General features: G+C 39.3%; 2 protein-coding genes across 2 annotated transcripts; one reads left to right on the forward strand and one right to left on the reverse strand.

Moving 5' to 3' along the window:
* Positions 1-1,627: 1,627 nt before the first annotated feature.
* Positions 1,628-4,814, forward strand: LOC118797986. Its single transcript, XM_036557285.1, has 4 exons — positions 1,628-1,660; positions 2,197-2,289; positions 2,571-2,677; positions 3,699-4,814. Exons 1-4 carry the CDS (start codon positions 1,643-1,645, stop codon positions 4,285-4,287), a joined length of 807 nt encoding a protein of 268 aa, XP_036413178.1. The 5' UTR covers positions 1,628-1,642; the 3' UTR covers positions 4,288-4,814.
* Positions 4,815-5,679: 865 nt separating this feature from the next.
* Positions 5,680-9,408, reverse strand: LOC118797204. The gene is made up of 4 exons (XM_036556477.1): positions 9,339-9,408; positions 8,004-8,125; positions 6,647-7,225; positions 5,680-5,740 (listed from the first exon to the last, which is right to left on the reverse strand). Exons 1-4 carry the CDS (start codon positions 9,339-9,341, stop codon positions 5,680-5,682), a joined length of 765 nt encoding a protein of 254 aa, XP_036412370.1. The 5' UTR covers positions 9,342-9,408.
* Positions 9,409-10,464: the final 1,056 nt, after the last annotated feature.

The following is a 10,464-nucleotide window of genomic DNA, read 5'->3' on the forward strand; positions in this document are numbered from 1 at the left end:
TTTTTGCCGTTGTCATGTTGAATAAGCATGTAATGGGGGTATTACTAGTTAAGTTGCACCATTAACTCTGAACACATTTGGAGCAACATGTGCTGCTTTTGGATGTCAAATTTCTCAGGGACATCCTGCTTGTTGTCTCATGACAATGGCAAAACATGCTGCAAGTGCTGCAACAGCATGGCTGCAGAATCAGAAAGTATGGCTGCTAGAGTGGTCTGCCTGTCTCCTTTCAAAATTGTGTGGTGCTTTTATGAATTGCAAAACACAACAACAAAAGCCCTGCATGGTGGCACTCTGCATCACTGAACAAACTAGTCAGGTGCTTCTGAATAAAAACAAACGAGACAACTTTAATCACAGTGATATGAAAACAGGCTAAAGTCAAAACCAGGAGAGCAAATACACAATACATGGGGCTGAACATAAGAGAAGTCAAAACAGGTCCAAGTCAACAAGCCAAACAAAGATTCTGAAAACAGCCAACCACAGCTAAAAGAGATAACCCAACCAAGTCAGAATAGCAAAGCCAAAAATACAGGAAAAACAGGAAATTCCAAACACAGGAAAGACAAAAAATGAAAAAAACATCTTGTATACTCTGTAGAATAGAGCAGTACTTTAAAGAATTCAAAGATTGTATAAAATATACAGGTAATAACAAAGAAACAGAAAATGGTTACAGGTGTGAACAGTCAGTATTCTGGTGAACTGGAGCGATGAAGTGGCTTTTGTGATTGGTAGCATTTGTAGGTGTGGGTGTCATGTGAGCCGCCCCCCCCAGGATTCTGGGCTGGGTGAGGGATGAGGACGACCATGATGACCACCACCCAAGCAGCCAGCTTTTAAACAAACCTCAGGAGCTGCCAGGGTACTGGACTAACAGATCTTTCCTAGGACAAGCCTGAGGATGACCACTGGGACAAACTTCAGGGCAACCGCTGGGTTAACATCTGGGATGACTTCTGGGACAGGGAGCAGTCCTGTCTGGATGGTGCTGATGGAAATACACCACCAACCCTGGATCCAGGACATAACTGGCTGGAACCCAGCTCTTATTCTTAGCCTTTACAGTCAACCAGGTGCTGAAGAACCCCTCTCCCTCTGGAGTCCAGCAGTCAATCGACAATGCAGGCTGGAGTCCCCTTAACAACAAGCAGGGGGTGTGGCATCTCATCAGGCATGGCCTCATCCAAAGGAATAACAGGATTGAGGAGGGAAATGTGGAATGAAAATGAAACATGACACTGACTGGGCAATATTAGTTAATTATATGGTTAATCATCTGTTTAATCATATCTTAATAATTCATTTGTGTTCAGTTTTACCTTTTAATAACCCATCATTTGTTAGAATGTATTTTTCTTTCATTTTCTTTTATTGTTGTCATTTATTCTCATGAATATGTATAATCAGTGTTTAATGATTTTTGTGGAATTTGTACGTGTGCTACACACACACTCAGAAATACACACACACAGAAATACACACACACACACATCTTTCACAAACAGAAAATGCAGAAGTAGATTGCAGAAGTTCAACCAACAATATCAGTCTAAGGATCAGGTCTACGTGCCTACTGGCTATTCTCTACTGAGGATCAACAGTGTTGCACCAATTATTGACCAAATTTGGACCAAATATGGAATATTTGAAGCAAGTAAGTTGAACCAACAAATTCAGGAGCCAGTCACATGTGTTCCATGGAAACACCCCATGGATACATTACTGGAGATTGGGAGATTGCTGAGGTCAGCAGTGGGGACTTTTCCTACATACAGTACACGTTACTCAAGGTATATAGGTTTTCGGAACGAAGCCTTAACCAGCAGCTGATTGCGAATTGATTACATGGTGTACATTTGCTCACACCAGGTGTTGTACTGTTTTAATGATACCTTAAAAGTCCTGCAAATTACAGACAACGTTAAATTTTAAGATATTCTGTATAACTTCAGTGTTATACACTCTGAAAAATTGAGGTTCCTTAAAGGTTCTTGGCTTGGATATACGGTTCTAAAATAAAAACCTTTTGGTAAACTTAACTCTCCTCATCAGGGTTTAACGCTTCTCACGAAGTGTGATGACCATTTTCCTGTTGAATAACAACAAACACAAACTGAATCTGGCGTCTATCTGATTTCACCAACATATCACCAAGGGGGCGGAGCCACAATCTGTATAAATGTGCATCAGTTTCTCCTTTGCAGCAGCTTCTTCAGAGAAAGTTCAGAGCTTCATCATATTCACTCAGAAACTCCTTACAATCCCTCTCCACTGACCGCCATGGTAAGTATATATATATATATATGTGTGTGTGTGTGTGTGTGTGTGGAGAGAGAGAGAGAGAGTTAAGGTCTTCTTTTCCTCTTCAATTCATTTTGTAAAATACTGAATAAGAAGTTGAAACCTTGGAAAATGAAAGTGCAACAGACTGAAACACAGAGCCTTTTTCTGATTTGGTCCCATCCCACCCAGTAACACTATGTATAACAGTTGATGTTATGAAAATGTGGACACTGTCCAGCCATATTCAGTAATGCATGATGTCTGGTGTGTGTTTTGGTCAGGTGCGTTCTGGAGTGCTGGTGCGACTCTTCCTGCTCTCTCTGCTCTCTCCTGCTGTCTGGACGATGGTTGAAAATCTCCATCAGGTGGTCAGTTTTCTCGAGAAAACGTAAGATGCAAAAATGAATTGGCTGTAAAGTGTTAAACGTGATTACGTATGATTATGGCTGACCTGTTATAATCTTATTAAACCTTTAGACTTACTAATACTTTAGACTAGTAAAACTTGCAAAGGTCCAGCACCGTCAAAGGTCCGACCTACAAAGTGTATCATAAATGCTTAACCACTAAAATCATGAACTGTGAGTTTCTTGTCTTTCTAGTCTGATGTGTCGCTCTGTAGTCTCGTTTCTGATGATCAGTATTCAGTAAAGTCATTTATGATTGGATGAGCTGTAACGCAGGACTGCTGTATCAGCCACGCTGCTTCATCTTCATATCTGTCACTGAAATATGACCATTTTTGTAGACATTAATCAGCTTAGCTACAGAGTTGTTCCTGCCAGTCAGGAGGTTCATTACCTTCTTGAACTGTTTGGTCTCGGAAACTGTGACAATTTCATCAAAATAAATTATAAATTTCAATAGTAATCCAGAGTGTTTTGGAGTGAAATGGTTCAGATGTCTTTACAGTGGTGGTGATAGGAACCAGGGGTCGCCATGACTACAACAAAAATATAGACATTTTATTTACTATCCAAAATCACCAGTGAACCTACACGAGTATTCTGAGTTTATATGGAATGTTGATGATGGAAAATAGTGGAAAATCTGAAATAATAAGTTTTCTTTGGGGACTATTTTGCCTCACAGTGCCCCGCATGTATCCCTCCACCATGAATGGAGTTTAAGTTCTCAAAACTATCATAAAACGTCTGGTTCCTATCACCACCACTGTGAACAATTTTGACTTGGTAAGTTTCTCTAGAACAGAGCTTTTCACACCAAACCACTTCGAAAGACTTTTATTAAAAGGTAATGAATTATTAATCAATTATGCAGAAATTTTGAAAAATTTTGGAAAGATAATCAGACTTTTGTCCCACAAAATAAAACACCATGTACTGATTTTGTTTATAACTCTTATGTTGCTCTTTAAAAAGATCTTTAAAATAATTTAATGTTCTTAGTTATGGAGACGGTGAACATCAGTTCGCTCTGGCCATCAACGTCCCAAGACAGAAGTGTTCTAAAGGTGTTGTCCCGGATCAGAACTTCCTCCTGGATAATGATATAAGGAAAGTGAAAGCTGCCATGAATGATCCTAAAAGTAGAGTCTACAAAGGTCAACAGCTGATTGGTGCAAAACCAAAACGGATCCCTAGACAAAGTAACAACTACCACTCTGAGTACCTCCTGCTGATTAAATCTAACCCACCAGCAACATCTCCTGACGATCCACTCATGCAGAAGCTCCTGAACAGAGACCCAGACGGCTGTGTGGTTTTCTACACCTTCAACTCTCCCTGTGTGAACACCTGCTCAACACCCAATAAGCCTTACAGCATCATCCCTGCACTCGACATGTTTAAGGACCACAGAGGCCCTAAAGCGTTCGTTTTTACACAGGTTTGGAGAAATGATGTGAACAGTGCTCGGTGGAAAGCGAACATAAGATCGGTGTCTAATAGAGTGCCGCTGTACCGCTGTGACAACACTGGGTGTTACCGCTGTGTAAGAGTCAAGCGGCCAATCCACCCCAAGTGCATGAGTAACTAGCACAATGGCTCAAAAGCTGTCACTGCACTGTGGTCTCCATTCACTCTCAGCACATGCTGTCCTTAAATGGAAGCTTAGCTTCAGATTCACTGGTCACTATTTTGAATTCACTGTTTATCAAATTTACATAAATGCACCAACCCAGCCTATAGTGATTTAGCCCCACCCACTCACACTGAGACTGTAAGGCGTGTTTCAGCCTGGATTAGTTTCTGAACAAGGGCAGCCAATCAGAGAAGGGCTTACTTACATATATCAGATTAAAGGCACAAAGTGTTCAGTCCTAAGAGATAAAATGGTCATGTAGAACTGAATTTCCACTGATTTCACTCAAACAACAGAGAAAACAGTCAAATCCAATAAAAAAGTAGGATATGGGCTCTATAAGGCTAAATAAGATTACCACAAAATATGATATTCTATAAGCTTCATATATTTTTTCTTCTTGTGCTTAAAAATATCCACTACTGGATTTACCTGTATTATGCTTTTATATTTACCAATAAATACTGCTGTGTTAAATTTGTCTTTTTGGCTTATTTGTATTTATTTTATCCAGTTTGGGCTTTTTAAAACTCTCCTCTTATTGTAGAACGTCTATATGGGTTCTAGGTAAGCTGTTGTGTTTGAAATGACTGGAATGAACACTGTGTGTTCACATGAACCCAACATACATGTTTAACTCAGAACAACTGATCATAGTTGCTGCTCTACTGACCTCTGCTGTGTAATTGGAGTAAATGTTCACTTATCACACTTCACACCTCGCACCACTAGAGGGCAGTATTAGTCTGGTTTAGGATTCCTGATCGTCCAGAAAACACATCAAAAAGCCAACGTCCACTGAGAGGAGAGCTGTGGGCCTACAGGGGTCACTCTGTGTTGAAAAACATGAAACATCACATGATGAAGTGAGTAGCTCAGTGCTCCCTGGCCACTTCATGACAATGTCTGTGAAAACACTCTGACAGTTATAGACTCCCTGGATTCAGAGCAGGGTGTGCCAGCTCATTGTTGGATGGCCTCAGAATTGGGTTCAGGGTGCCATCGATCACACCAATGACCCAGGGAACATTGGCCATGGTGTGGAAGCCTTGGTTGACTCTGTTGAGTCCTGAGTTACAGCTGTTACAGCTCTACTGATGCACGCTTTGCTGAGACCAAGACATGTGTTTATGTTTGTGTTATTTATTGATAATTGGTAAATTACAGGTCCCAATATAATGCAGTGTCATAAGATATCAATAAGCCAAGAGGTGTTGGGTGAGGGGTTGAAGTCTGGGAGGTATCAATATCAATGCCCCCTGGGATCCCTGGCCAAAACTCTCTCCTCCCCTGGAGTAAGAGGGGGTAGACCGCCGCTCCCACCACCAGTCCTCTGTTGCTCCCTCCTTACAGCTGTTTATGTTTATGTCTGTCTGTCCTGTGACGGACTGGCGACTGGTCCGGGGTGTATCCAAGCCTTCTACCCATGACTGCTGGGATAGGCTCCAGCTCTCCCCGTGACCCAGAAGGATAAAAGGCTTAGAAAGTGTGTTTGTATATCTATCTATTATATTTTACCTTATTTAATTCATTTGTTTTATTGAATTTTAATTGTTAATTCCATTATTATTGGTGCTGGAGGTGGTACATGATTACAATATGAATAGTCTAAATAATAAGTTAATAATAATGTTGGTCACAACCGTCATGTCTTGGAATAATATTATGAAGTTTGTGAGTGTTTGTGAGTTTCTGCTGTGAAAGTGAGGCTGAACATCTGGAAACACTGTAGTTTGGACGATGATGGTGCATCACATCATGTTAGTTCAGTGCTAACCTCCGTCATTGACTTTGTTTACATCTAAACCATGCAACTGAGCAGATTAAAGAAAAAACAATGCAGTTCTCCTGTAATATATTTGCGGTTGTGTCTCATGATGCCAGGTGGAAATCTTAGAAAAATGCACATCATTCTGTTTTATTTGACTCGATTGGCTGATTTAACCCATGAGATAATGACGTTCTTTCAGTACTGAGTAGATCAACTTGAACAGTTTTAAAGTCAGTTCAGAGGTTTTGGAGTGACATGAGTAGACCTGCTGAAATGAGAGCCAAACCACCTCCTAAAAGAAAGCTAATCCAAAATCAATAATCAGACTCAGGCTGGTTAAATGCTGGAATGTTTATTGATAAAAGCAGAAGCATAACGATGCAGTCAGAGATGTTTTAAGAAAGAAAGCTAAAGGATAAACCAGAGAGGATGTGAGGACACTACACTCTCAGGGTTTGTGCTCATCTTTAATTTTATCCTGGAGCATTTAAAAGAAGCAGCATTACACTGACTGCAGTTTAGCCATTCTGCTGATTGTTCTGGCACTGAGTATTAACCACATTATTATTCACACAGCGAGTACAGCCAGCGTTATCACAGCGGTACAGCGGCACTCTGAAATTCACTATCCTTATGTTATTTTCCCACTGAGTAGCATTTGGACCAGATAAATCATCTCTCCAAACCTGTCTGAAAACAAAAGCTTTAGGGCCTCTGTTGTTCCTGAACCACCTGTTGAGTGCAGGGATGATGCTGTACCGCTTCCCAGGTGTTGAGCAGGTGTTCGAACAGGGAGAGTTGTAGGTGTAGAAAATCAAACAGTTGTACTTTTCGTCCCTTATCAGTTCCTTAATGAGTGGATCTGTAGGAGATGGCTTAATCAGCAGAAGGTACTCAGCGTGGTAGTTACTGCCTGGCTTATCAGGGATTGGTTTTGGTTTGGCACCGATCAGCCGTTCACCTCTATAGACTCTATCGTCACCATTCATGGCATTCCTCACGTTCTCGCTAGGATCATTTGGAAGTAAATCTGATTTAATCTGATCATCTGTCACACCAGCATAACACATTTCAGGTGGAACGCTGATGGCCACAGCAAACTGATCTGTACCAGATCCATAACTAGAAACAGAGAAACGATTAAATAAATCAGTGAAACGTAAAAGGGACACAATTACTACAACATCAAAACAAAAACTGTGACTGTGACTCTCATCTGTCCCAAAAACTCTATATCTCAGTAGAATGATGTGCTTTATTATTAATGTAAAGCTTCATCATACTGCATATGACTTAAAATATGAACAGTGGTGCTAGAACATGTGTGAAACCTTTACAGTTCTCAGAATTTCTACACAAATTATGAATCAATAAAACACAGTCAATAAACAGAGATGCAACATTAAACATCTTTGTGGGCGAAAGTATGTGAGCCTATGCTTTCTATGTGAAAATAAGATAACACACACATCCTCTACATATTTAAACAGATTTAAATATTTACACATTTTAATACATGATTTGTATTTGTTGAATTTAGAAGAAACATGAAAATTAAAATACTAGAACAATGTATGATACGGGCTCTTTAATATGACATTCACTTCAATGTAATTGCTAAGCAGTGATTGGAGGGAGGATTGTATTGACACTATACAGAGACAGCACCCCACAACAGAGAAAACCAATCAGATTCCTCTCTTAAACAGTGCAGCTCTATAAACATTCTGCCCTTATTTGATTGGGTAGGTCTGTGATCAGTCTGGGTGGGACCAGACTCACCTACGCCTCCCTGTGACTTCACCCCTCCTACAGTTACCTGGAACCAGGTTTACATAGCTAAGAGCTTTGATCCCAAACCTTTGATCCACAGGTAGCAGATACTGAAGTTTTGGCTCACTTGGTCTGAATGTAGCTGATGATCTTAGACAGAGTGTTCTGGTCCACATCTATAGCTTCAGTTCCTCTCAGAGAGAGAGAGAGAAGACAGAGCAGGAACACACTTAGAGTTCCACTGAGAACCTGTACACACACACACGCACACACACGCACACACACGCACACACACACACATACACACCACACACACATACACACACACACACACCACATACACACACACACACAACACACCACATACAAACCACACACATACACACACACACACACAAACACCACACCACACACACACCACATACACACACACACACACACACACACCACACACACACACACACACAGCATATACACAAACACACACACGCACACCCCCACACACACACACACACCACACACACCTCTTTAAATATACTTAATAAATTCATGACAAAGTACTGGTTATAAGTAAATATATTAATGATAGATGCTAAATCAGAAATACATGATCATTTCTAACCCTGTAATGCACAATAAACCATAATAAATCAGTAATACATCTCAAATCATTAATAAACGCTAATCGGAACACTATATCCATCCTAAGTGCTGAATTGGTAATGAGCACTAAATCACAACAATATCAGTAATAAACACTAAACCTGTAATAAGCGGTTAATCTATCATTAATTTTAAATTAGTAATAAATAAGTAATAAACACTAAATCTGAACAGAAATCATTGACTGTATTGAACAGTAAACCAGTTACAAATGGTAAATCTGAAACAAAGCAGTAATAATCATTCTGTTATTAATAAGAGCTCAATCAATGCTAAATGCTAAATGTGTAAAATGTGTAAATGCTGACTTAGCATTTACTCCTGATAGAGAGTGCTACATCAATAATAAATCAGTAGTTAATGCTTAATTGGAAATAATATCTAAATTAGTAATAAATGCTACATTAATAATACATTATCAATCATTAATAAATAATAAACTGATAATAAATCATAAGGAAATAATGAACCAATATTAAATCATAAGTCAATAATGAATCAGCAACAAATCCCAAATGAACAATAAATGCAAAGTCAGTAATAAACATTAAATCAGTATTAAAAATTAAATCCTTAATAAATTCTAAATCTATAATATAAAGCCAAATGAGTAATAATCACAACATCGGTAATAAACATAAATCTGTAATGAATCTGTAATTAATCTGTAATAAATCCTAAATCAGTAAGAACTGCTACATCTGTAATAAATCTGTAATAAATGCTTAATCAGTACTAAACACATCAGTTAAAGATCTTGTGAAGGTGAAAAGCTGATAAATGGGAGGCTGTATCTCACCATGGCTGTCAGTGCAGGAGGAGTCTGAGGAGCTTCTGTAGATGATGAAGAGCTGAACTTTCTCAGAAGAAAGTACTGCAGAGGAGAAACTGATGGACATTTATACGTCTTATGGCTCCGCCTACTTTACAAAATGTATTGATCACTGTTTGCTGATTGGACGAATGCAACTGTCGTTTTCAAATAATGTAAAAAAGTAAAAATGATGAAACTCAGTTTTTCAGTGTGAAATGTGAATAAAAACAGAAAACAGTGTTCAGTAAAGTCTGTTTGATCTGTATTGAATTGAAAAGACAAATATGATATTTCAGGTTTCAGCTCATGAACTTTATTGTTTATTGTAAATATTTGCTTATTCTGAATTTCATACCTGCATCACATTCCTAAACAGCTGCACAGGAGCTTGTTTACCGCTGTGTACATCACCTTTACTTTAATAGCGCTTAATACTCATCTGTGGACTGAAGACAGAAACTGATCCAGCTTTAAAGAGGAACTTTTCTCCCTCCTTCAGTTGTACAAGCCTTCACCTGCGCAACCATACGAGGCCCTTGTTTTCGTATGTTGCACTTCATGAAGCAACACATGATTTCAAAAGGATCCACATGCAGAACGTTTCTGCTGTTGTTGTGTTGATATCAGCAGGACGGCCCTGAAAGCGATGGTGTCTAAAAGGCCTCGTGTTGCTCCAGAATGTGGTCAGTTAACAAAGTTTTCACAGATGAGGAAGTTACCCTTTAAACCCCCCCCCCAAAACCACACTATAAAACCTGATGAGTGACGTCTCAACTGATTTGAGGAAACTGAGTGCCTCCAATGTTTTAGACTCAAGAACTGTTCCAGCTCTAAATAAGTAACTGTAAATGAAATTACACTGTCATTGTGATAAATTCATATTGTATTGCATTACAAAGATATGATCATAGACATTTGTAACAATGTCTTGTCCACCTTAATGTCACTACAGACCACCTCACCAAACACTGACAGTACTGTCCGGAGTACAGATGTAGTCTCTGTAGCATTTAGCCTCAGCAGAACCACAGTCAGCAGAGAGGAACTCACTAACAACGGCATTGTAGGGCCACTGTCAGTAAAAATAAAAATAGTAGACTTCGAGAATAAA

The sequence above is a fragment of the Colossoma macropomum genome, unplaced genomic scaffold (assembly GCF_904425465.1).
Source record: "Colossoma macropomum unplaced genomic scaffold, Colossoma_macropomum, whole genome shotgun sequence".
Lineage (NCBI taxonomy): Eukaryota > Metazoa > Chordata > Actinopteri > Characiformes > Serrasalmidae > Colossoma > Colossoma macropomum.

What these genes read in the sequence shown, in the direction of transcription:
- LOC118797986 (XM_036557285.1), top strand. An exon ending in CCTCTCCACTGACCGCCATG is followed by an intron (nt 2,290 to 2,570) that starts GTAAGTATATAT and finishes TGTTTTGGTCAG; the next exon opens with GTGCGTTCTGGAGTGCTGGT. An exon ending in GTCAGTTTTCTCGAGAAAAC is followed by an intron (nt 2,678 to 3,698) that starts GTAAGATGCAAA and finishes TAATGTTCTTAG; the next exon opens with TTATGGAGACGGTGAACATC.
- LOC118797204 (XM_036556477.1), bottom strand. An exon ending in ATCAGCTACATTCAGACCAA is followed by an intron (nt 7,226 to 8,003) that starts GTGAGCCAAAAC and finishes CTCTGTTTCTAG; the next exon opens with TTATGGATCTGGTACAGATC. An exon ending in AATGTGGTTAATACTCAGTG is followed by an intron (nt 5,741 to 6,646) that starts CCAGAACAATCA and finishes AAGGCTTGGATA; the next exon opens with CACCCCGGACCAGTCGCCAG.